Source organism: Genypterus blacodes, unplaced genomic scaffold (genome assembly GCF_046128005.1).
Source record: "Genypterus blacodes isolate CSIRO-AG114 ecotype Tasmania unplaced genomic scaffold, CSIRO-AGI_Gbla_v1 ptg000073l_1, whole genome shotgun sequence".
Taxonomy (NCBI): Eukaryota; Metazoa; Chordata; class Actinopteri; order Ophidiiformes; family Ophidiidae; genus Genypterus; species Genypterus blacodes.
Genome location: NW_027466883.1, coordinates 770,356 through 797,170, shown reverse-complemented (window position 1 = coordinate 797,170; position 26,815 = coordinate 770,356). Strand labels below are relative to the sequence as shown.

General features: G+C 43.8%; 2 protein-coding genes across 12 annotated transcripts in view; both read left to right on the top strand.

Annotated features, from left to right (window-relative positions):
- slc8a3 (solute carrier family 8 member 3) overlaps positions 1-10,184 on the top strand; it is a 69,482-nt gene extending 59,298 nt beyond the window's left edge. For 3 of the 11 annotated variants that reach the window (XM_076157540.1, XM_076157536.1, XM_076157542.1), the window contains exons 4-7: positions 6,103-6,214; positions 6,573-6,672; positions 8,581-8,853; positions 9,808-10,184. In XM_076157540.1, coding sequence (XP_076013655.1) covers positions 6,103-6,214; positions 6,573-6,672; positions 8,581-8,853; positions 9,808-10,184 — 862 coding nt within the window. Of the gene's footprint in view, positions 1-2,906; positions 2,916-3,953; positions 3,972-6,089; positions 6,215-6,572; positions 6,673-8,580; positions 8,854-9,807 lie in introns of all 11 variants that reach the window. The other 8 variants (XM_076157533.1, XM_076157535.1, XM_076157534.1 and 5 more) reach the window with 6 other exon arrangements.
- Positions 10,185-15,098: 4,914 nt separating this feature from the next.
- map3k9 (mitogen-activated protein kinase kinase kinase 9) lies at positions 15,099-26,123 on the top strand. Its single transcript, XM_076157531.1, has 10 exons — positions 15,099-15,489; positions 16,757-17,170; positions 21,349-21,529; positions 22,209-22,357; positions 22,574-22,749; positions 22,843-23,083; positions 23,307-23,429; positions 23,554-23,808; positions 24,804-25,559; positions 25,669-26,123. The coding sequence occupies exons 1-10, from the start codon at positions 15,099-15,101 to the stop codon at positions 26,121-26,123; spliced, it is 3,141 nt and encodes a 1,046-aa protein (XP_076013646.1).
- The last annotated feature ends 692 nt before the right edge of the window (positions 26,124-26,815 follow it).

Genomic DNA, 26,815 nt, shown 5'->3' with positions numbered 1-26,815 from the left:
TCTGGTTTCTCTCGGTGTGTGTGTATGGTACAAATAGTGGTGTGACGCAGCTCAGCCGCTCAGCTGCAATCCTGAAACCGTCATTATTTCTGTCGCCTCACTCTGAGCTGCGGGAAACACACTGATTGTCTGCAGAGATCCACACAATGTGCACTGATTTGACTTTCCTTCCCTATTCCTAGGCGTTTGTGTGTGTGTGTGTGTGTGTGTGTGGTTATCCCCTTCCTCAGCACAGTAGATATTATGTAGATAACGCCACCGTAATGAAGCTTCCTGATAGGACAGTTGCAGGAAACAGTGGGGCATCACTCATCCCTTCCTCCTCTTCTCTTCCTCTCCCATCCATCCATTCCCTCTTCCCTAATTTGACCAAATCTTCCCATCTTCCCAATCACCTGTCATCCCATCACTCACACCTCCCATTACCACTTTCTTACATCCTCCGGTCTCTGCATCTTTTCATCTCTCCGTTCCCTCATCCTTCATTCCTCCATTTGATCTCTCATGTCCTCCTCTCACGCATCACTTTTCATCTTTTTCCATCTTTTATCCTCTTTCTCCATTTTTCCATCAGTCAGTTCTCGCTTCTGCCCCTCTTTTCCTCCAGTCGCTCTCCGCTTCCATGCGCCGCTCCCCAACGATCCGGTCCATTGATTCATCCTCCCAACTATCCATCTTTCCTCCTCCCTCCATCCATCCACTATTGCCTGTATCACTCCATCTCTCCACACATCAAACTCTCCTCTCAACCCCTCCTTGCTCCTTCCATACTTCCTTCCCCTCATCACTCCAGGTTTCTATTCTTGTCACAAAACCACTCACCCATGTCGCCCAAATTCTGCCTCCATCTCCACCTCTTTCCAACATCTGTCCATCCCTCCATCTACGCACACGTCTCACGGCACAGGCCCACACAAAGCGCTTCTGGCCACCGCAACCAGAATAGCCATGATAAGTCAAATGATGATTCTCTCTTAATGAGCTGTGGAGAGAGGAGGCGAACATTAGCGCCGTATTGATGCTGTGACTCAGAGCCACGGCGGTCTGTGTGTGTGTGTGTGTGTGCGAGCCAGAAGGAGAGAGAGTAGGACTCATTCTTTTGTAACGAGACAGATCTGATTAGGCTGAGCGCGCAGGAGAACACGCTGATGATGACAATGGTTAAACACAGGCACACCACCCCACCCTTGCACAAACACACACACACACACACACACACACACACACACACACGGCCACCCCTCCAATTACATCCCTTTGGTTAATCTTCCCGATCGCATTGTATTGCTGGCAGTGCGACAGCCCTCTGGATTGTGAGTGCAAGCTACGCTAAGTGTGTGTGTCCTTACACAGTTTGTACACATGCAAATGAGAGGAGTGTGTTTGTGCTTTTGTTTGTGTGTATGTGTGTGTGGGTGTGTGTGTGCGCCCGTTCTCAGTGACACGCTGCTATTTCTGACTGGGCTACGGACAATCGCGTTCACCACAGCTGCGTTTCACACCACAGTTGGCTTCAGATTAGCACGGCTGGCTAGTGCTAATGATAATGAAGCAAGTCGCCCACAGCAATTAATGCACTTAGCCGCTAATGATGATTAACTGTGGACTGTATTTGATTTAGGAAGCTGATAAGCTGCCTCCCAACACAAACAGGTTAATTAGTTTGGCGCCTGGGTGAAGGAGGTCCATTCACTGAAGATCCCTTTTAAGAGTGTGACAGCGTTGTCCTTGTTTTTCTTACGCCAAGCGAAATTGTGATGAAGACGTCAAAGGCGAAGACGTGTCACCATGAATCTCTCCCGAGGCTGAAAGGCACAAAAAGGCTCTCTGCTCTCTTTCTCTCATATCATCTGCTTAGCTTATATAGCATATCCTGTCACGTAATTAGCCGCCTTCTCCGTGGCTTTTTGTTCTTCTGTCTTAAAATTCTTAATCTTATCGTTTGGTTATGGATTCCACTGCTGTGATTTGTTGTAGAGCATGTGGCCAGCAGAGACAAAAAACATCTTCGACAAAAGGAACAGGAGCGTGCTACTTCTCCACTTTGGTCATTAGCAGCTCCTGTTCTCTCTGCTGTTGATGTTTTCAGTCCTGGTTTATCTGTTAGCAGGATATCTCAGATTTCAACTCTGCCAAGACCCAACTGGGCTCCAATTATGGCTCCGGTCTCTCTGTGATAAAATCCATACCTGCTACCTCCCTGACCTTGATAACCTGCGTCTACAATCTAAAAACCTCTTCTCTGTCTTCAATCAGTGGCAATTCTGGAGTTTGTCCCATTGATTGATCCTGTAGAGGAAATGTATGTATGTGTAGTAGGGTTCATAGGGACTCAGCCTCGGAACCGGGTTCGTCTGTTTCGAGTCCTATATGAACCAAGAAAGTGGACTGGCAGCTGGAGAGTTGCCAGTTTGCAAGGGCACTGCCGAGGTGCCCTTGAGCAAGGCACCGAACCCCCAAAACTGCTCTAGGGGCGCCGTATCATGGCAGCCCTGCGTTGACCCCTCTGTAATGCATTTGTGTGTGTGTGTTTGTCTAAGAAGGGCATGCTAGACACATTTCAGAATGACGCGATGCATGTGATTCGACCCAATAAAGTTTCTACTTCTTCTTCTTCTTCTAAGTTTGAACAAGTTATTAGAGAATGTAATGGCATTGTGACAGCATACGTTGGTGGAATCACATATTTCAGATTTGCATTATGATCATCTGACTGAATCAGCATCACCATGGCTCCATATGGTGACAGTTGCACTTTTATGTCATTATTTGGTCATTTACAGTGATTCTATATACGTGACCTCAGTCTGGCAACATGTTTTAGTACAGTGGACCATCTTGGGGTACGAATGACTGATTCTGATTCACTGATTCTTCAGGTATTAACCAAAATGTTAAAGAAAAAGCAATTTTATGTTGATAATGGCAAGAATTTCCATTAAAATATCCAAACTTAGGGGATTGTAGGGAATATACAGCGTAGTTGTGGTTGTGGTCGGACGTTCTTCAGTTATAATATCTACAATCTCTTTAAGTTGGACTGCAGTTTCAGCCTGGTGTTGCCCCTGTGGAGCTGCTCTGTTGTCTGCCAGTATAGCAATACAGTGCTGGGCAGATTCCAGGGGTCTGTGTGTGTATAAATGTGTTTAACTTTCCCTCCCACTGTAAACCCTCCCACAGGTGACTGTAGTAGATCCAAATACTTTCATCACAAGCTTTACCAGCAGCAATAGAAAATGTCAAAGCCCAATACACTTGTGTATATACTGTACTTTGTGGTCTATATTTGAACTTGATGTTTGCAATCCTCTAAAAGTATTTGAAGGATTCAGTATTTACCTTACAATTCTATCTTTCAGAGAGTGTTCAGGCCTTCATAAGAGGCTAAAACTCTCCCGTAATCGCCCGGCTGCCAGCAGGCTTTGGTGCCTCACCTCCATCATTTGGCAATAGCAACAGTGAACAACATCTGATTTTAACTAAAAGACAAAAGTCCTGCAAATGGACACATTGGTCCAGCCGTGGTCTGTATTGACCTTGTTAAATGAGGTTTTATTGCAGTATTACCTCCAAGCGTAGTTGACTGACATGAGCGAGTAATAAAGGTGAATGAGTGTTACGCTCATTGCTGGATCTCATCGCGCCAAATGCCTGACAATTTTGTTGATGGCTATCGGACTTGCCTTCGCTTTATAAACCTCACCTCTGCATTCATTCTCATAAAAAACCCTACAAAAGAGCATATTCTCTCCCCTACCTCAGCCAATCGAATCATCAGTGGCATATAAATTATACCTCTCTGTCAATATGCAGCGTTCTTTGAGGCCATCACATTTCTCTCCCTTATTAACCTGCTTTCTTCCATTTCTGATGCTCATTGCCTTCATCTGTTTTTCCATTTCCACCTTCTTTTTCTTCCTCCTCTTCCCTCTCTCTCTCCTCCTCGTCCACAGCTTTTTTGTTAGCAGACGGTAAGTTCCTCCCTCAAGCATCCCCACTCACACACGTGTGTTTGCCGTGTCTGACCTGAATCTGAACCTTTCGTTTCATAACACTCCTCTTGATTGAGATCTGGGCTGCATTTTACTAATTCTACTATTCATATTTTAAACTCTTAATTTCTATTAAACGCCTCACATGGCCACACAGGTGTTTTCAGGCTTCTGATTGGATTGATTAGACCTTTTTTATGTGCTGGAGTTTGCTTACATCAGCATACAAAGTCAGGGTGAGATGCTCCGCCCCTTACAGGAGAGACGTCAATCAGACGCACGCAGTTAATTTACAGTAATAGCGATTATAACATAGCATCAACTTAATATTGCATGATTGAATTAAAGGATTTGTTGCTGATCAAAGTCATCTAATTATTTTTTTTTGTCTGAGACGTCTTAAATCCAGACTTGTGCTCTGAAAAGTTTAACCGAGGCCGATGGCGTATGGAATTTACTGCACACAGCTACTGTTATCCTCTGCGACTGTCATTACTGAGAGAATCCCTGCTCTCTCCCAAACTTAATGATGGATTCACACACTAATCAGCGGATTAATTAATCATAAACCCATAAATTATGCACTCCAGTCAGGAGCGCGGTACAAACACTTGATAACCATCAAGATAAAAACCCGCAGTTCAGGAATGATAAATTTAATTACCTTTGTGTGATTGATTATACTTTTTTTCCTGCCCTTGTCGGGGAAATTGAGTCATGTAGCGACACAGCACAGTGCAGGCAAAAGGTTGGATAATCAAATTTTAAACAGGCGCAAAAAGACATACCTTCAGGAACACACTGCCTGGGGTGTATACTAGATTTCCCCTAAAAGTGTCTGCATTTCCGTACCCGCGTGTGCGCTCGCAGGCTGTGGTGTATTATGCATGTGTGTGAGTGTGCCTGCCGAAACACCCTCCTATCAAAGGGACATGGCTGTGATCTTTAATGGCAATGTTAATATTTAATGGTAAGCGTGTTGTCAGCACAGAGCAGCGGGCCGGGGACTCTGCGCTGGTATAAAAGATGACAGGGCCGCTGCAGCAGGTGGCTCAGTGGGGGCGTCCCACAAAGCACCATGAGAGGCCTTTGGATGCAACTGCGCTTCCCCCTTGATATAGTCTCAAAGCGCACAATTGATGTTATGGCACACTTTGTAGTTCACTCTTAGCCCCCCGTGACCTCGATGAGAGATAGTGGTGTATTTCTATAGCGGAACATTTCTAATAGGCACGTTGGCGAATCGATCAGGTCTCCTACACCCTGTTGTTTGGGTTTGCTAAAAAAATAATTACAGCTAGAATATAAATCTGCAGCCTGGTCCAAATACTTGCTAGATATTCCCTTAAGTATCTTCAACAAGCACGGTGATCGCACTCAAAATCTAAAATCACGCAAGTTTTAGTTTACAAATTTGATGATTTTCAGGGAATTAACTTACTTAGTTATCACTGACATACTTTTTTTGTAGGTTTTTGGAGTTATTTGGCATTCGCAGAACCCGTTAAAAAGGCCTCTAAGAGCTTCTGTAAATGAAGTTTTGAGTTCAGTTAGATACTACTAATATGTTGGCTGTCGGAAAGTGTTTCCCTCTGACATTTTACCCTTAAATATCTTTACTTTAGATTTTACAATGCGCCCCCCCCCCCCCTCATTAAAGCATAACACAGTCAGTTCAATCTGGGAATACAGGAGATACATTTTGCTTTTATTTTGTTGTGCACAATTTCTATGCATTGTTGAATTGATAGCACAGCGCATCTGAAAAGGTCCCTTTAAAGGTCTATGGATGTGGTAAATTAAAGGCAAATATCACCAAAAATGCCCAAACTTCCAATAAAACAATGTTTCACTTAATGAAATCAATCAAAAAAAGTTGGGTTGATGAAGCTCTGGAGAAAGTGTATAAATGTTTTACTACAGTGTATCCTTCTTTTTCTCTGACCACTAATTGAGTGTGACATGTGTGGCTTATATAAATAACACCGAGCTAGTCTGCAAGTAAAGTCTCTTTGTCAACCTTGTTGTGCGGTTCATGTCCTGAGAATATCTTCTCGTTTCGATGATCGTCTTTCTCTTTGTCCTCGCTCTCCTCAGATGTGCCAGAGAGGAAACTGACTTCAGATGAGGTGGAGGCCAAGCGGATCGCAGAGATGGGGAAGCCGGTGCTGGGGGAACACGCCAAGCTGGAAGTCATTATTGAGGAATCGTACGAGTTTAAGGTGGGAAAGGTTTCTCCGCCGAGACGATCATTAAGAGTAGAAACCAGTTTTTCCCATGCAAACAGACAATGGGTCACCCACTCTATTGTAAATTCAGTGGATATGTAAATGACACACACAGTGGGAAGAGCCCAAGTGAGATACATTATAAAGATACAGAGCATCCCCACCATATTTGTTCCTGCCGTGTGCTTTCATCGTGCATCAAACAGCAAGTTACTTGATAGCACTGCCATCGTGTGGTGAAGGTTATGTATTTCTCTCTTTCATTTATTTGAGGATCTCAGCCAAAGCTCTCTGAGTCTGAACATAAATAATGGATGGTTTTTGTTCTTCTTTTTGGTGTTGTATTACACAGAGCACAGTGGACAAGCTGATCAAAAAGACCAACCTGGCACTGGTGGTGGGAACAAACTCATGGAGAGAACAATTCATGGAGGCCATTACAGTCAGTGCAGGTAATGTAAGAAACCACCCTGTTCTCTGCTCTGACTCAAGGGAGATACAACAGCGGTGACTTTAAGTTCAATTGGCAGAGGTGTTATGTGGTGATGGTAATGTCCAGCAGTGTGTTGGCTGGACCTTGTAAACAGGCAGCATTATAGCAGCTGGACTGGGTGAAGTCAAATTCTTGTGCAATGAGGTCAAAGATAGTTTACTAATGAAATGTCATGTATATGCATGTCCATTACATATGAATATCAGCCAAATGAACTGCCAAAATATTTACATGACAGATAACAAAATAAAAGCATACCAGGATCTATTACTAAAGCATTAGTAAAATGTGTGTTAATTAATTACACACCCTTTTATAATATTTAAGCCATAATAGAAGGGCACTTTTCTTTCCCTACAAACAAAACAAAAAGTTTAATTTAGCCATAAATGTATATATATATACTGTATATACAAAAAAGAATTAAGTCAGTCTGATCTTTGATGTTTATTGAAACAATATTGACCTAATATAGATTTCAGGTATTGTTTCAGGTATTGTCTTTTCTCATGTCAACCACTGGTGGATAAGATTTCAATCTAGACTTAAACAAAGACTTTCATAACCGGGTGCAAATTCAAGCATTTAAATTATAATCTTGCTTAATCTTTAATTGTCTGGAAGTAAAAATATATATTGTCATCAGTTCCAACTCTCAAAAGCTTGTATCGTAGTGGATACCCCAGCTGGAAACAAAGTGCCTGAAGCTCTGGAATCATCTCATAAAACTCATCCATCAAGTGAAGCGTTAGCGGCATCGGATCATCTGCAGTGCAGCTTCCTGTTCGGACTGCTGCAGTCACCAGCGCCTAAACCGAGCACCATGAACGGCTCGCTTTGACACTTAGATGCTGAAATATTAAATCGGGCGATGCTCTTTATTTTTTCATGATGCACCCACGGCTGAAAAATGCATGCACCTCGTCACACGGCCTGACACTTAGAAGTCAGCACAGCTTCCTGCCTGTCCGCTGAGGTTTCCTGTGAGCCTTTGAGACACGGGAAACCTGCACCTTCCACCTGGGGTGGACTGTGCTGATCAAACAGCTGAGACCAAGGAATGGACATGCAATGCGACTAAATCCTAAACTGTCCGGCATATGAGCACAACAATGTATCATTGAAATGATGTCATGAAGATCATTTAAAATCCTTGATATCGTTCCTATCTGCCTGTTCCTGGATGTTTTATACCAACAGAACAGTCGATGAAGGAGCAGAGAGAAGTTTGAGAAAACAGTGACCTGCATTTAAAATGAGCACAAACATGAAAGAGAAGACATTTCACTTTAAAGTGGGGGTAAAAGTGGAGTAAAAGTGGGAGTGAAGATGAGACACAGTCAACTTTTGAGATATCTATTTACAGGTTGACATTGTTGACTTGAGTAAGAGGAGCGAGGATTTGCTTTAATATGACGTCTCACACACAGAAATAAGTCAGTTTACCATTTTAAGTGAATGTTGTTGTCTTCCCTTCCCTCTCTATCACCCCTTATCCTCTGCATCGATCCCTTATCTCCAAACCCTCTCCCTCTCTCTCTCTCTCTCTCTCTATCTCTCTCTCTCTCTCTCTGTCTGCCTTCTCTGATCTCTCATCCGCACTCTCTCTCTTTCTCTCTCTCTGGACTTTTTTTTGCTCTGTCCCCGTCACACTGGCTCTCACTTCTTCGCCCTTTATCTCTCTGCCTTTCTTCATCGCTGTCCCTCCTCTTAATATTTACTCCCCCTCGCTCACCCTTCTCTATAAATATGCGGCTATCTTTTAACTCTCTCTCCTGCTCGACTCTCCTCCTGTCATCCCATTCCTCTGCAATCTATCCCACCTTTGACCCCTCCTCCTCCCCGCTCGGCCCCCACTTCTTCCCAGGAGATGAGGACGAAGAGGACACGGGAGAAGAACGGCTGCCGTCCTGTTTCGATTACGTCATGCACTTCCTCACAGTTTTCTGGAAGGTCTTGTTCGCTTGCGTTCCTCCCACCGACTACCTGAACGGCTGGGCCTGTTTCATCGTCTCCATCATCATCATCGGCCTGCTCACAGCCGTCATCGGTGACCTGGCCTCCCACTTTGGGTGCACCATCGGTCTCAAGGACTCCGTCACTGCTGTGGTCTTTGTGGCACTTGGCACATCTGTCCCAGGTGAGTCAAGCTTTGACATAAGGGGCACTTTTTATTACGGAATTTGTCCTTTCTAACACTTTGGCATTTGTGCTGACCTCTGAGGATTATAAGGCTCCACTATTGGCTTTGAACCCCTTTCAAAAAACAGTGAATAATAGTAAAATTGCATTGTCATCAAGAAGACTCATATTATTTGTTCTACCAGCCTGACATTTCCACCCTTTAGTGGCAATATGTCACTGAGAACCCAGAATGTGTCAGCAGTTTTGATATTAAAGGTGATGTGTGCAACATGAATAAATCATTTCTGCATATTATAAACAAACAAACGATCATTGCTGAAAAGACTGACAGCCTCCATTTTCACAATGAGAGCCATAGTTTGGATATGCAGGAGAATGTGCTTGACTCCATTACAGCACCAAGTAGAGAGGGGGCGCTGTTTCCCCACACAAACACAATAGAACATTCCCGGTAGTTATTGATGGAAAAGGATAAAGAATCACGTTTAAATCATGTGAACCAGGAAAGGAAATCAAGGTTGGGGGCATAGCAGAGGGAAGAACTGGATTATGGGATGGAATCTACACTGACTCTAACAATTCCAATTCTGCCATTTGTTCACTATGATCATTTGAAAATGAGTGGTGGAAAAAAAGCTCAGTAACAGTTGCAGTAAAAGTGTGTAAATGTATGCCAACATCCAAAGTACTCATTCTCAAAAAAAATGACCCCAATCGTATGGAAAACCTCAAATTTGGTGTTGGGAATGAAATTGAAATATGAAAATTAAGCGATAATAATGTCTCATTGTGCGTTCAGGCTGAAACATGGATGAAATTTGTTTTTACCAACAATAACTATATGATATGAGTTGAGACAACAGTATCAGAATTGACTTTTTAAGAAATTGTAGTTTTCTTAACATCAGGAGCACATTAGATTTACCATGAACATCACGTCTCTTCACAGACACGTTTGCCAGTAAGGTGGCAGCAGTGCAGGACATGTACGCAGACGCCTCCATTGGGAATGTGACAGGCAGCAACGCAGTCAACGTCTTCCTGGGCATCGGCGTGGCCTGGTCCGTGGCCGCCATCTACTGGCACCTGCAAGGCAAACCGTTTGTGGTGGAGGCCGGGTCACTGGCCTTCTCGGTCACCCTCTTCACCATCTTCGCCTTCCTGGCCATGTCGGTGCTGCTCTATCGGCGCCGAGCCCACATCGGGGGAGAACTGGGCGGGTCCTGGGGACACAGACTGATCACAACGGCCTTCTTCTTTGGCCTCTGGTTCCTTTACATCCTCTTCTCCAGTCTGGAGGCCTACTGTCATATAGAGGGCTTCTAACTCCTCAAAGCAAAAGAACAACATACACAGGGGTGTATTCAAAGTTCAGAGACACAACTTCAGAGATAAAATAGTGAATTCTCACTGTGGAATTTGGGTCAGTTTTGTATAGGATGGAAAGACAGGACAGGTAAACCCAGGGGCTTTCCAGACAGCCCCTGTCCACACCTATCTCTCGCTCGCTCTCTTGCTCTCTCTCTCTCTCTCTCTCTCTCTCTCTCTCTCTCTCTCTCTCTCTCTCTCTCTCTCTCTCTCTATCTCTTGCTCTCTCTCTCTCAAACCCCTTCCGAATGGAGGTGTGTGTCCTGCCCCCTAGTGCCAAAATGGACCTGTACGTCCTGGTAGGAGAGCCTTTCTGAGCCCATGTGAGTGTGCTTACAGCTGGAATGGGGTTACCACCGAGTCCAGAAGATGCTGAGGGTGGTCCTGCATTCCACTGGATGAAACTGCAGTCTTATATCTGGAGAGAGTTGAGTTAATCAGAGGTCTATATTTTTCTCAACATCTGACGAGAACAACTTTTTCTAAAAAGTATTTTGGGGATAAAAATGCAAAAAATTCATAAAACAAAAAATGTACAAAAAGAGGAATCAAAGAACTATTTTCTGATCCACGCTAAGGAATAACAAAAGATTATATCGTAAATGGAAATATGTTGTTTGAGTGAGATGGACTCATAGTAATTATTTTTATTTGCATATAGTTTGCTAAGGAGCTCTGCAGAGTTCTCAGAAATCACACGCGCAAAAAGGAGCGACGGTGAGGTGACGGCTTACACAATTGCAGACAAATCATCATTCAAACAGGCGAAGAGGAAGATGGAGGACACAGTGAACATGGTCAAACTGCCCCGGACATTACTTCCGTACTCTATACCTATCTATATATATAATATATTTCCATATTTTCTGTATATTTTGAATATTTGTTTAAATGTGGTCACCTTCTGCTCTAACAAGAGGATTGCTAGGGGGGAAGGGGAATGTGGGGGAAGGGGGGGGGCGTGGGTCATATATACTGGAAAGATGTCTTCACATTTCTAAGAGTTATGTATCTTGCCTAGGTGAAAATATTGACATTGTATTTTATTTACTGATATCTTGATCTCACTGGAGTTTTCACCTTTTCAATCAGAAATCCCAAAAAATACATGTTGCTGCGGAGATAAATTCAGAGGTATTTTTGTACTGTTCCTTCCATGCACTTTGCTGTATAGTTCTATTTATGGAGACTTCTACTTGTACATGTGCAAAAGGCCACTATTAAAGGTGTCACTATGGACTGAACAGAGTGCCTGCTGAGGGGCCGGGAAGCATTTGTCACAGCTGATGAGCTCTTTGCCAGTAATAGAAGAGTTTCTCTCTAAAATGTCACCTCATGACCTTCTTTTCTTCACATTTCAGAAAGTCAGTGACACCATCTGCAGAGATAGTGCTGTTTTATAGGTTATGCTTTCAAAATTTGGCTCATAAGTGACATGTTTTACTTTTATTATGCAGAGTAGGTGGAATTTTAGTGCGAAACTCTTCTGGACAAGATGCAGAGCAGCAGGTAGCTGCAGTAGCGTGACAATAGAATTGAAATGCTGTTAAACACATGACTGGTGCTTTGTTTTTAAAAACGAGAGAAGAGAAATTATTTAAATTCCCAAGAGCAGCAGAATATGTTTATTACGTCATTTGCATAAAGTGTATGTTACTATATAATCAGTAAATTCTTGGCTAATTTCAAAATCACAAAACGGATTACCAAAGAGGTGGGATGCAACATCTGTAAAAAAAAACACACACAAAAAAGCAATCAAAAAAATAAGTAACAGTATGTTGTAGTGACGCTATATTTCCACAAGGGGGATGTCGACCTCCAGTCCCTGTGGTTGTCCCCTCTTCAGCACTCCTCCTCTTCCTTGGTGGTGAGCAGTGTTGTAAATATGTCTGGTGGCTGGTGAGCCCTGGACCACACCTGCTCACATCTGCTCTCTCTCTCTCTCTCTCTCTCTTTATTCTCTCTCCCTTCCTCTCTAACACACACACACATACACACACTCAAGAGTACAGCGATTCCACTGCTGCACAAGAGGGAGGATAGGCCCGTTCAGAGGCACCACAAACCCACATTATGTACATAATTTCAGTGGATGTTTACATAGGCACAGTATAGGTGTCTGGGGGGAAGCATGTCAACACAACTCACATCTCATCTACAGGTTTTCTGCATTTTGCTTCATCTGAGCCAATGTCAGTGGAAGTTTGAGGTTTTCAAATTAATATCGCTTTTTTTTTTGTCACATCGTCACCCTTCTCCTCCACGGGAAATTATTTAAAATTTTATGTGGAATTTTGGAACAGCAGACATGTATCAGAATTACAACAGGAATCACTCACAATGATGTTGTTTTTGTTTTGATTGTATTGTTTATTCATGATTTTAATGACCGAGATGTTGGTTTGAGGTGACTCTGCACGACCTTCGAGTTGGTTCTATCATTTGTCTTAAAATGACTTCTTAAAACAAAAACTTGAAAAAAAAAAATCACACACAACACTCGGAGGTGGCAGCGTGCATGGTGGAAGTGAAACGTGTAAAAGCAAAAAATTGTATCAGAGTAACTGGATTTGTGGACAGCTTCATTGTTTTTGTGTAACAGAAAAGGGGCACATTACAATGGATGAGGATGATTTCCTGGCCTGCAATGAGATGTCAAAATAAAAGCTCATTTTCTGAAGTGGACAGTGTTTGTGAGATCACCCACTTTGTTATTTTACAGTGAAATAAAGGCAGCACTGCTTCCTGTTTCATGAACAAACACCGGCTTAACTATCCTTTAAACCTTGCAATGATATGACTGTGTGTCTACTTTGAGATGTGTTGTGTTTCTATACACCCATACCTTAATGACACCATATTGCATCTATCCAGCACTGTCACATAACATCACACCATCAAAATATTGTTTTTTTTGGGGAATGATTAAAAGCTTATAGCTTGACCACACTGTATGTTTGACATGATTGTTTGAACATGATCAGTCTATAAAGGTCACCATATGATTCTGCAAGGTGAAACATCTAGCTGAAGCAGCCCAAGCCAACCTGGAAACACGGATATGCTGAATATTGTGATCTATAATATATATACAATATATATTATGTTTCATTTAGAAAGCACTCTTTACTGTATTTTGTTCATTATGTCTTCCTAATAACATCACAGACTGCTCTGGTTCTTCAACCTATTGTTCACGTTAATCCAGGACTGTGTTTGTTATCTTATCATCATCATTAGCTACAAAAACATTTTGAGAAAATCTTTTTATGTGCAGCATCCCATTAAATGTTGCCTGATGTGTGTTTTTGTGATGCTGCAACAGTAGCCGGGTGCAGAGAAACTGCTGTCTCGACATTTTATAAACCACTGAATATTCGTAAATTAGGTTTGTCATTTTCTTTTTCCAGCATTCAGGCAATGGCACTGTAATCCATAGAGACTTTCACACTCTTTCTCAATTTAGTATATATTCAGTCTCATTCTCTAGTTCACTACAACTCTTCATTTGGGTGCCTGATGAAGAACACAGCAGCCTTTTTAAAGAGGACATATTACATTATTTATTATTTTCTTTCATTTATTGCAAGTTGTAAATCTTCTTTAAGCATCCAGGTCCTGAAATGTCCTGAAAGCTTCGCTCTGATTTCGATTCGCTCCTCTACCTCCGTAGCAATTGTTGATGTCAACCTATAACACAATTGAATTGACCTGCCTACACACTCGTTAAAGTGATAGTGAGTGTTGGGCCGACATCTGTGTTTCACAGTCCGGGTTTGTTGCCAGTTCAGGCCTGACGCAGCCAGTTAGAGTGGTACAAGTAAAAAGTTGCTCATGCACAGTGGTGCTGCATCAAGTGCTGCATCAAGTTAGACTTTGTAAACCTTAAAACCTATTGCTATTTTGATTCAACAATTCATCACATATTAATTACTTATTGTAATTTATTAAAGGGTACATTTTACTAGTTGTTTTTAATATCATTTACAGCTAATTTGTCTTGTTTTGGAGGAAAGCATACAGAGATCAAGGGAATTTGTTTGTACAATTTTAGAGGAGTAAAAATAATTAAGTGATTTCCAAGCTCTATCACACACACATGGACACAGATTATCCTGTCATCTCGTCACTGAATTTGTGGGAATGTTTATTTGATTGTTTGTTATGTTGGTTGTTGTTTTTTACTCCTTGCTATGAATTCTGTTTTTATTTCAGGGAATTGTGCATGGAACTCTACCTTAAGTTGAATATTTTGTTATGTTTTGTTTATTTTGTTCTGGGGGTCTGTAACTAAATAAAGGAGACTATTTGAAGAAAAGAAATGCTGCCTTGGTGGTTCAACCTAATGAAAAGCATAATGAATACAAGAAAGACAGAAAGAAAGAAAGAAAGTAAGAAAGAAAGAAAGAAAGAGAAACAAAGTCTCGTACAGCACAAACACACATAAATTGACTAAGGATGAGTGCGTTGTCCAGACAGGCGTGGGGGATGAATCGTATTTGACGCTGCGTGTGGGCGGGGCTTAATTTATTATGGACGCATCAATCCACCAATAGGAATCGAGAGATGATTCGCACAGAGGCACAATTGGCCTAAAATAAAGACTCTCGCGTGCGTGGAGTTATGGCGTGGATTGGGTGCAGGATTGTGCATTGAGAAGCATCACCGTGTGTCTGTGTGTTTGATAGCAGCCAGCAGGGACTGAAACGCAGACGATGCAGCAGAATGATGCGTTCAAATGCGCGTGTTTGTGTTCGGTATTAGCCGCCACTTAGCTTTGTGTGCGTGCGGGGCGCTCCGAACCTGCCAGCCAGCCGCGTCAGGTGGATGCGCCCGCAGTGATCCAGGTCGCCCCTATGGATCGCGTCCATGGATGTCTTCAAACCGGCTTTGGACAATAGTTTGGGTACCAAGGCGTGTGTTTCCTCATCGGGAGAAGCAGAGGCAGATGTTTTTCGCTGGCCATCACCGGAGAATGGCATCAGCGTCGCGCCGGACGCGGGAAGTGCCGCGCAGGGCTTCTGGACCGCCGTGTTCGACTATGAAGCGACTGCGGAGGACGAGCTCAGCCTGCGCAAAGGGGACCTGGTGGAGGTCCTCTCCAAGGATTCCCTGGTGTCCGGGGATGAGGGCTGGTGGACCGGTATGATAGCGGACCGGGTTGGCATTTTTCCCTCTAATTATGTCACTAATGGGAACGGCATTCCGGAGGAAATACGGGACACGGCAGAGCAGGAGTACTCAGTGCCTCCTCTGCACCGTGAGTATCCTATTGTTAATGGAATGACAAAGTCTCTTCCCTTAAGGCCCTTAAAGAGATAGCCACATGAGAGTGCTATGTCATGGTAGGTGCAGTGTACTCCTGCTGGCCTAGAAACAGGCGCAGGCATCCTCACAGCGCAGCCTCAGGACCATTATTCATCACATCGCCTGTCAGACAAACATTTGGGTGATGCATCCCAACCTTGATGCTCAGAGTTCAACCCACACTCTGCAGCCCAGGCTCAGCAGAAAGCATTTTGCTGAATAATCATGTCACTGCAAGTCACAGTCATATAATAGTCACATACTTGTTATGCTATATGATGTATTGAAGGTTATCAGTATTCGAGCTGCCATTGAAGAAATTGTTACATTTTGCCGTTGGGGAGAAGTGTGTGCAGTTTGAATGTCAAGCAAAGGCCCCAGGCAGATGTAGACACAGTAAGCAGAGGCAAGATCAGCTAAAGTGCACTTTACTGTGGAGTCCAATGTGAAAGCACTCTTACTACTTACTGTAGCTGTCTGCCAAAAGGATGCTGTGCAGCTGCATAACCTTTTATTAGGCTCATATAACCTGCTTCTCCTGCAGGTCATCACAAATCTCAGCACCAAATCTTATATGTTGCATCTAAGCAGCTGCCTCGCCATGACATGTGACACTCAAAGTGATCGGCGCGTTCAAGACTGGAAGCCGTCAATCAGACCTAGTTGTTTGGGTGCATCACACTGGCTCAGCTGTCTTTGTGCGCACTCGCCTCTCGTGCTCGGCAATGACTGGCCTACTTTAACATACCAAGCCGCCTGAAATATTAATCAAGGTCAGTCTGCTGGGGAGAGGAATCACAACATGAACATTTCACAGTCCACAACACAGACACAGAGGCTCCTGTTCATGGCAAGATAGCACATCACACTCATCAGGGTGCCAAAACATGATCCTTGCTTTCATTTTTAATTCCTGCAATGTCCCAGACCGATATTTAGGACAAATGATCAATCTTAGATAATAGCATAATGACTTCCACTCCATTTCTCTATCTGGGGCAGCAGGTTGCCTCAGTAGCTCTGATAAAACACAATTTATTTGGATGACCTGGTTTTGAGATCCTAGTCATTCACCTTTGCTGGAGTTTGAGACAATAAACCGGACCTTTGATGTCCTTTGAGGAGTGTGAGGAGAAATGTCACTGCCCAACAAAATATTGTTCTTTGTCCGTCTCTTCACTTCTTAACTATGTGTCATCTATCCCTGCATCTCTCCTCAGTCCTGGAGATTGACTTCTCAGAGCTGACTCTGGAAGAAATCATCGGTGTTGGCGGCTTTGGAAAGGTGTACCGTGCGGTGTGGCGGGGCTCAGAGGTGGCAGTGAAGGCGGCGCGGAGGGACCCCGACGAGGACGTGGAACAGACGCTGGAGAGCGTGCGCCAAGAGGCCAAGCTCTTCGCCATGCTCCACCATCCCAACATCATGGCTCTGCTGGGGGTGTGTCTGCAGGAGCCAAACTTGTGCCTGGTCATGGAGTTAGCCCGGGGTGGCCCTCTCAACCGGGCGCTCGCTGGGAAGCGAATCCCGCCATGCACGCTGGTTGACTGGGCCGTACAGATCGCCCGCGCCATGCACTACCTCCACAGCCAAGCCATCGTGCCCATCATTCACCGCGACCTCAAGTCCAGCAACAGTAAGACTCTTATGTGTTTGATTCATTACATCATTCATGGAATATTCTTTCTCGTGAGTTGGGGATCAATTCAATATACAGTATATCCTCATTAAACCATGACAAGTTCGGATAATCCATTAATCCATTAGGTAATATTAATCATTGATTAAGTAAAAAGGCTGGTCGTGGTTTGTTGTTTATTCTCAGCTCCTGTCACTATACTTTTAACATTTTGGAAGGTTTTCTTTGTTTTATCTCTCGGCTTGGGTAACTTCGCCAAAAAAATGTAGAGTTAATATTGTTTTAATCATTATTTACAGCCTTTGACCTAATGTTGCTTTTGTGCGGTTTGAGTGTCAAAGAGCGACTAAGTCATTCAGTCTGTTATCAGCTGTGTGGGGAAACCAATACCATCAGGTCCTACAGAATCCTGTAATGGACAGGAATTCAATTATAGATACTCAGAGCAGCATCTTCTAACTTTAAAGACAATCTGATTTCTGCCAGTTGAACACACAAGAGCAAGAGTCATTTTCAAATTAGAATACAGAACACGGAACACGAGCTGTCAAAGCCAGAAATATTAGGGTCTGGTAGAGGACGCTGTAATGATTGATCAGAAATAAATACTGTGGACATTTTAGGTTATGGAACATTTAAAAAAAGCCCTCACGCCACATCAAATCCATTTAAACCTGCTGTGATTTGCCGTGTTTACAGTTAGTATCAAGATAAAAGCGGAAAGGAAAAGGCATGTATGCTTGTGGAGCAGTTGTGTAATCTTACATTTTACCCAGATGGATCCCCTAAATCCCAAGCCTATTACTAAGGATTTGCCCAATACTCTGCCCCTGCATCCCTATTGGAAGATCGAACAATACATTCAACCAGCCTCTTGCCTGCCATTGGCCCATTCTCTGGTGATCAGATCAAGCTCTTCACTTCCAACAGCCTGTTAAGTTAGTAGAACAGGTTGCCATCGTGGGCTCAGATGGGAAAACCCCCAGCCCTCCGCACAGCAGAGAAACTCATGACCCTTGCAGTCACAAAGCTGGCAGCTTTACGCTTTGTCACAGCATGGGGGTTCCAAAATAATCAGCAAGAAATTAGATAGTATTTCAAACCAGTTCAGTTGATTGTTATACAGTCACGGTGGCTGAGAGGTTAAGGTTTTAGACTCAAAATCCTTGGGGGTTTCCCAGCAAAGGTTAGACGTACCCTTGAGCAAGGCACCGAACCCCAACCTGCTCCACGGGCGCTGGCTGCCGACTGCCTGTGGTGTCCCCTACCGCGCATTGTGTGTGTAGGAGAGGGGCGCAATTTTGGATGTGTGTGTGGATTGTATTGTATCATGTGCATGTAATGTAATACATGCATGTGTCCGAAATAGGGAATTTCTCAATCTTGAGATTATTATTATAAGTATTCTTATGTTAAAAGTGCAGCATATATCAATGTAGCAGAGTTGGAAGTCGCCCAATCAACATTACCTAATGCAACTTTGCCCGAGAAACTCTGGTGGTTACAGCAGCAGCTGTTGACTCACATAGTCATTAAATGAGGCACGTAGTCATTAGATTCTGCCATGATGTTCCTACACTCAAACATTCAGGTGGAAGAATAGAAAATACACAAAATTAGGGCTTTAGTTCTTGTGTCACGGCACCATTTTCGCAGAAGCCCTCCAGTGCATTTTGGAGCATGGCAAGATTCCTGTTCTTATTATCTCCATGGACTTGAATCTCTTACTAGATCAGGAGTCGTGTTGTTTATCTTCTGCTGCACTATTACATCCTTTCATTGTAATCTATATTATTGTATTTATCTCCCTGTGGCTCCTATTGCACACCTGGTGATTTAAGGACAGGGAATTGCTCTTTGAATTGCCTCTTCCTGTTTCGGAAAAAAAAAGGATATAATCTTGGATCCAAGAAACAGTGATATGAAGTTGTCTTTTCCCTCAAATGCTTTTAAAGTGGAACCTATTTACTGACAAAAATACCAATATTTAGTATGTCTCTGATAACCTCCTCGCCCATTTGAAAAGCTGTGTGATGGGGTGAAGTATACACTTCATACGTCCCAGAGTATTTCATATGCTATCATCAGCAATGACATTGTTTCAGCAGTTGCTTGCAAACATCTGTTCAATGAGGCCCAGATTCAGAGCTATGATCCACATGAGAAGTCAGAGTTAATACCAAAACTGTGCTCCCCGATTGAGACCTCTGACTTCTTAAAGCACCTCCCCAGTGAGTTACAGGGGTGGGATGAAATTTCCCCCAATTCCATGATTCAGACTTGGAACCTAAGTCAGTTTTCCTTCTGCCGGACCCTTTCCAGTAGGGAGATGTATTTTCACATATTTGTCTGAAATTCTGAAATTAAAACGTTTCGTACTGCTTGAAAGTCATGTTTGAACACAGCATAACACACACTCACACAACACTGCCACTGCAACTACTTTACAGCGTTTTAGTTTGAATGATATATTTAATATTCAATGTATTGACTCTGTCTGTGGTGGGCACCTTTCCATGATGGGGGCCAGAGAGACTTACAAGAGGAAAACTTTTACACAGTTGATGGAGATTTTATAGTAAAATAGATTCTCAGTGATCATATTTTGTACTTGTTCCACCCCTCTCTCTGTCATTTCTCCCAGATTTACAGGAATCACATATATGAGAGAACTCAACTTATCACTTTACAAATAAGGAATATTCCAGCTTTCTCTGAGTATCAATATTGAATATGGAATATTTCCAGCCTAGGGAAAACATTTGCAATCTCTCTCTCCACCTATGTTCTCTCTCTAGACTCTAAACAGCTCAACTCAGATTAAAGTGACCATAATTACTGTTCATGGTTATCAATTTCTTCACACAATAGACTAATACTTGCATGTGTGTTTGTTTATTCATGTATTAATTGAATCAGGTAGAGACTGGACACATGGGAAAACGTCATTTTCTAAAATCTGCACACCAAACAATCTCTGATGCGAGGACTGGACGCTGCTGGGCCTCCACAAAATGGAAACTCAACTCGGAAAATGCACACAGTTCACTCAAGTCGCAAACTCTGAATCAATGATTAGAGATCATCGATCTTGATAGGGTCGCAATACCTGCCTGAAAAACAAACTTTGTGTCATAGGCCCTAAGGATCTCCACAGTTCTCTCTCTAACCCACACTTCTTACTCTCTTTTCATTCCTAATATGTAATTTAGACTTTGTAATCAATTAAGCTATCATCCATTTTTTAGTTTGTAGCTTGAGGCTTAAGAGAATTTGCTAACATCCTCTCAGCTGTGTCTATTGCTTACATTAGACATAACCAGCCATTTGGTGGATGCTCTTATCTAAAGCACCCTGCACTACGGTGAGTGCATACATTCAGAGCCTGATTAGCCCCCAGAGGGAATCGAACGTTTACCCTGACAGCTTTTTTTTATGTTCTACCTTTTGTGCTACACGGGAGCTTTCCAAAGCCACGTGTTTGGGTTTGGTCTCTCTGGAAACAGCCTCTGTGGCATTCGAGCCACATGAGCAGCAGATGAAGGGTGGCTTGATGTGCACCACAGCTTGTAGACACACCCTCTCCATTGGGCACAGCCACAGCAGATGGCCTGGCATTGTAGGGCTGAATGGGGGAGGACATGTGGTTAGGAGGAGCACTGCCTCTCTTCTGCATGTTGGGATTGGGTTTTGGTTCTTTAGTGCCCATCAGAGCACATAGAGATATAACATAGCAGACTACTGTAGTTCTTAATTTAAGTGTTATATCTGTCTTCAGTCAAGATAGTCTAAGATCATTACTATTGATCATGATCTGTGTTTTTCATATCTGCTTTCCTCTCTTAGTGGCTCACCATGTCTTGGTTTCCTCTCCTGTGTTCTCTCTCCTTCTCTCTACTCTGCTTTAATCCTTCCAATCCTTTCGCCATGGCCTCCCACCGACCACATCCTGTTTTGTTTATTTATCATGTATCCCATTTTGCATTTCCACACGCATTATGATATATCAACGTCCGGGCCCATTTCATTTCAATCTCGTTGGTGATACCTCAAACCTTTGACATGCACGTATCCCCACTCTCCCACATCCTCCAAAATCCTCCAACTGAACCCCTCCATCACCTCTCATCCCATCATCACTTTCCTCTCCTGGATGATCCACGTCTCCGTTCCAGTCCTTATCCTTGAGAGGGTTGAGATGGAAGATCTTAGCAACAAGACTCTGAAGATCACAGACTTTGGCCTGGCCCGAGAGTGGCACCGCACCACCAAGATGAGCGCCGCCGGTACCTATGCCTGGATGGCCCCTGAAGTCATTCGCTCGTCCACCTTCTCCAAGGGTAGCGACATTTGGAGGTGGGCAGAGGAGGAGTTAACGTCGCAAATACATCTCTGTTGCAGGTTGTAGAAGCAGCCTGGAAACAGTCAGAAAAAAAGGCACCATTTAACCACCATGCACAAGAAATGTGCACTGCTGGTAGCAGTTGCTATAGTAACTATGCACATACTGACACGTTGGACAAGAACAGGGCGTTGTGCATAATCAACACAGTAGAAAACATACACTACTACCTTTGTTTGATTCAGTGGTCATTTCATGCGTGTGGTTTTGGTGTTAGTCACATGGAGCGTCGGCTATATTCAGCTGCAGTATTCTGTTGACGTTTTCTTATTCAAACTGCCACACCCTCATATTCACTTTCATGTGAGGGCACAAAAGATTCATTGTCTTTCCTTTTGGATGTTTATCCAGAGAAAGTGGAGTTACACACACATTAATACGCACTCCCTCTTAAAGCAACCAGCCCATTTGATATTCATACACACACACAGACACAGACACAGACACACACACACACACACACACACACACACACATTTCTATTAACATCCAACAGAACCTTTGAAATGACTTTGCACTTTGGCTTTGATGTGCCAGCACAAGTGTGACATTAACATTGACAATATTTGTGCAGATTGACAGAATTCATCACCACTGTTTATATTTTTCCTCCCTTTGTTTTTAACAATGAAGTTACGGGGTATTGCTGTGGGAGCTACTAACAGGCGAGGTGCCTTTCCGGGGTATCGATGGTCTCGCGGTGGCTTACGGCGTGGCAATGAATAAACTGTCTTTGCCCATTCCCTCAACTTGTCCTGAGCCCTTTGCACGTCTTATGGAGGGTAAGACTCTCAAAACAAAGGTTTAAATGTGAATATATATATATGTATCCTGCAAACTAGATAGGATTTATCAAAAAGTTGATGTAGAGCCTTCAAAATGTTTCTCTTAAGAAGTAATTAAGAAAATATTTAACCTCACCCTGTGTTCCCGAACGCAGCAAACAGCCTTTCACATTGGCTGAGGTTTGTGATTAAGTTTATAATTTTTCTCCACAGAGTGCTGGAGCTCAGACCCTCATTGCCGGCCACCCTTCACAACTATTCTAGACCATCTTACAGCCATCGAGGAGTCCGGCTTTTTTGAGATGCCAGTCGAGTCCTTCCACTCTCTGCAGGATGACTGGAAAGTGGAGATTCAGGAAATGTTTGATCAACTGAGGGCCAAGGAGAAGGTTGGGAGCAGAGGCTGAATGATTCACATGCAACACCTGAAGATATCAGAAGCTTCATCTGTTTGCCTTGCTTTATGTTTTTGGATTTCCCAGGAGCTAAGGTCATGGGAGGAGGAGCTTACCCGAGCAGCACTGCAACAGAAGTGCCAGGAGGAGGCGCTAAGGAGGCGAGAGCAGGAGCTAGCTGAGCGGGAGATTCACATCCTGGAGCGAGAACTCAACATCATCATTCACCAGCTCTACCAGGAGAAGCCTCGCGTGGAGAGCAGGCAGGGCAAGTTCCGCCGTAGTCGCCTTAAACTCAAGGATGGGAACAGAATCAGCTTGCCTTCAGGTAAATGTGTCGCTGCCTTTAACATTATTTCAATTGCAGTCAAATTATCAGGATAATATTTATATTATATTATATTATCTGGAATTTTGGTCCAGGGTGGCAGTATTTTGCCAGTGGACCACATTGTGTGCTTATGATCATGAAATGTCCATTATGTCATATGTTGAGTTTGACCAATTTGTTTTTGGAAGCTAAGATGTGTCTTTTTGTAATCCTGATGTAGATTTTCAGCACAAAATCACAGTGCAGGCATCACCTTCACATGATCGGCGCAGGAGTTTCCTCAGCAGCACTTCCAGTCCTCCCAACAGTCCACCCATGCTGTCCAGGCTGAGAGCCATCCAGCGTAAGCATCAGAAGTGTCTCAATGTTAAAAGGACCTTGATCCTGTAGAGTTTTGTGCATGTGTACTAATCGATAATTTTTATAAATCATTAAACTTTGATCCTTGTGAACTCCATTGTTTTTAGTCACTCCAAGGGAAGGGTGTGCAGCCTGGGGTCGTACCACAGGTTTTCATCAGGATGAAGAGGAGGGTGAGAGGAAGGGCTCCAGGAAGAAGGGCAGATCCCGGGAATGTGGGCCTTACAGGGAGCACAGCGCAGATGCCAGTGTGAAGCCTTCCCATGAGGGCACCAGGCAACGATCCTGCAGCGCCCCAAACCTGCGCCGGTCCCCTAGACACAGTCCGGCAGTGCCTGGAGTGCCGAGCCTTGTAGAGATGGGTAAGCAGGACCAGCTTAGTGGGTCTATTAGTGGGTCTATATCTCTGGCATGTGAGCACTCTGCATGATAATAGCAGGAACAGCTGTAGTCTAAAGTTTAGAGTGGTGGGCTTTCACAGGGAAAATCTTTCTGAATGCGCAGACTGGCTGGGAAAACATGGCTGGAGAAAGTGAGTAAGTGAAACACTTCACTCCCACATGGCCTCTAGTCAGAGATTGTGGTTGACCTGAGCTCCCAGATGTGGATGTGTGCAGCTGTGCGAATGTCAACAGGCTAGTGCTGAAAAAAGAGCATGCATACTCAGCAGAACAGATGGATTTCAAATAACAATATAACAATGTGCCTCGGTTAAAGGATAGATTCCCTGTTTTTCATGTGGGAGCATATGACTGTTCTTTCTGATCCCTTCTAGCAGTGCAGATGATGTTAATATACGTTTTGACAATCTACAACAGATTCACAATGTGCTTAGAGGTGTGATTTAAACAAAAGAGTCGCCCTAATACAGAAGAACACACAGAATTAAAAGCTGATATCACTCAGTTGATGAACACATTAAATGTAGGTTTTTGTTTGGAATCATTTTGTCAAATTCCCCACTTTGGGAATCCTAATGCTGTGACCATAAAACCAGCTTCTTGTTTGTAAGTGAAATTGTTTCAAGGCCTAATCCCTTGCTCGATCAGACTGTATTTAAGCTTAAGAACAGAAGCAACAGAAGAGGGTTTCTCATAATTAAATGAAATCAGTGCTTTAGATGCGCTGCTCCGTGTTCAATTATAACTAATGAGAATCGTTTCAATGCAGTCTGGGTTGAGAAACACTGAATCTCTTTTACTTCAGAAAATGACCAAGGCCCATTTGTTGTGAATAACATCCTGCTGAGCACAGATGTGTATGATGTAATTGAATGCGAGCATTGTGCAACGGCCGGGGTTGATACAGTATGACGTAAGTGCACATGTCAATGAGCTGTGAATCGTCTTGTTTTCAGAAAATGAAGACTGCTGTTTCACTACTGAGCCAGGGGCAGCAACAGGTCAGACCTACCTCTGCATCCCCTTCCACAAGGAGGGAAACACAGCTGCTGGTGATGGTGATAGGGAAGAGTACTGTCCCAGCAGCCAGGTCCCAGGATCACCGCTCAATAGGAAGAGCCCAGCAGGGGCCAGGCGCACTGAGCTGGTGCTGCTGGGCTGTGGAGCTCTGCTGGCAGCTGCTGGACTCGGCTGCAACTTGCTAACTTTGGCCCAACCAGAGGAGAGCATTAAATCAAGGTGGGAGGGTTTCTTCCACAGAACAGGGGGCCAAAGGCGGAGCAACAGCTCTCCACCTCGCAGACTGTTCAAGCGGGAAAGCCCGCTGAAGCCCTCAGCACCCTCGCTGCCTGAAAGAGCCTTGCCCTCTTCTTCCACGCTGCTGTCCTTATCGTCGGTGTCGGACTGTAATTCCACTCGCTCTTTGCTGCGTTCCGACAGTGAGGAGTTGTCAGTCTGCCGCCCAGCCTCTCCACCTCCTCAGCCTAAGGTCCCACGGCCTCAGCCCCTCCAGACAGCCATCAACCCCCTTGTCAACACCCACCTTGAAAGTTTCAAGCGTAACCCCCGCCAGTCCCTCACACCCACCCATGTGCCCTCTGCCCCAACTGCTTCTCGTAGTTTGCGTCGGACACCATCGGACGGAGCCATCAAGAAGAGCTGTCCTAATAATCTTGAACCATTGCCAGAAAAAACAACATTAGAGAACACAGGTAAAATTACTACTACATCGAATTAGATGTTTCTGTTTGTATTCATTTAAGTATAAATATGGTCTAATAATGACATTATTCATCTAACCTAGGAATCCTTTATCCCCAGGTGGCTTTAGAGGTTTAAAGGAAGACTTTTCTGAGGTTCCCCGCCTTCCTGACCCAAATTTGGTGTTTCCTCCAACACCACGTCGCCGCTGTCCTCCCGAACGGCCGAAAACGCTGGACTTCGTGGCTCGGCCTCGGCCTTCACCGCGGGCACGCAGTGATGTGTTTTGGCCGGAGATGAGACCCAGGGCAAGCGGACAGAGCCTGGGCAACGGTGAGTCCCCAGCTCACACCTCCAGCACAGAGACTCCTCCCACAGTAGAGTTTGGGAGAGATCCAGCAGTGCTGCCTACACCCATGGATGCCCCGACACCCTACACCCCACGCAAGAATGAAAACCTGCTAGATCAACTGGACGAGGGACAGTGTCGGGATGGAACAGTCCCCCTCTGCAGACCGGAGCGCAGCTGTCCCAAAGAGTCACCGTACCGCTACAGGCCTGGATTCCGGTCCTAACTTGACCCTGTGTAGGTCAAGAAGGGAACTTTTCCTTCTATAATGCTTTGGATGTTTATACATCTGGTTCAATTCTCATTTTTAGCTTTACACAGTACCTGATGGGTGTGATTTGGCATAACATATGCCCAAAATGAACTTTTATGTACTTGTGAATGTGAATATTTAACGTTTCTGACATTTACCAAATGGCAAAGATCTCCCAGTTGACATCTAAAAAGTCTAAAACAAACCACGAGAAGTATTAATTGACCCAGATCTGGTTTGTTTATGCATAAGAAGGAAACACCAATAATTGCCGTTTGTCATTCAATCAAGTTGTAAAGGGTTGGAGGACAAACAGCTGAAATGGTTTGACTGTAACAATATGCTTTATAGCAAAAAGATATCAACAATTTCACAAAGCTTTACGTATTTTTTCTTAATTTCAAGCTTTAGTTGAAGATTGTGCATTTCATGAAGTGCACTTTTGGAAAGTATCGTGAATGTAAAGTGGCTGGTTTTCCATTCTTGTCATTGCTTATTTGTCGTTTTGTTGTTATAATGCACACTCATCTGTTTTATTCTGAGACATCACACATCACCTCTACGACGCACCCCAGTGAAAGGGATGCTGTTGTAAAATATGAATGATCTTGAAACATTGTCTGTATAACGCTGTCTAACATTGTTTCACGCACTGTACCAGGGGC

Excerpts from the sequence above, each read along its gene's own strand:
- map3k9 (XM_076157531.1), top strand. The coding sequence starts at position 15,099 with ATGGATGTCTTCAAACCGGCTTTGGACAATAGTTTGGGTACCAAGGCG. Across the intron at positions 17,171-21,348 it reads CGACCTCAAGTCCAGCAACA|TCCTTATCCTTGAGAGGGTT; the intron begins GTAAGACTCTTA and ends TCTCCGTTCCAG. Across the intron at positions 25,560-25,668 it reads AACAACATTAGAGAACACAG|GTGGCTTTAGAGGTTTAAAG; the intron begins GTAAAATTACTA and ends CTTTATCCCCAG.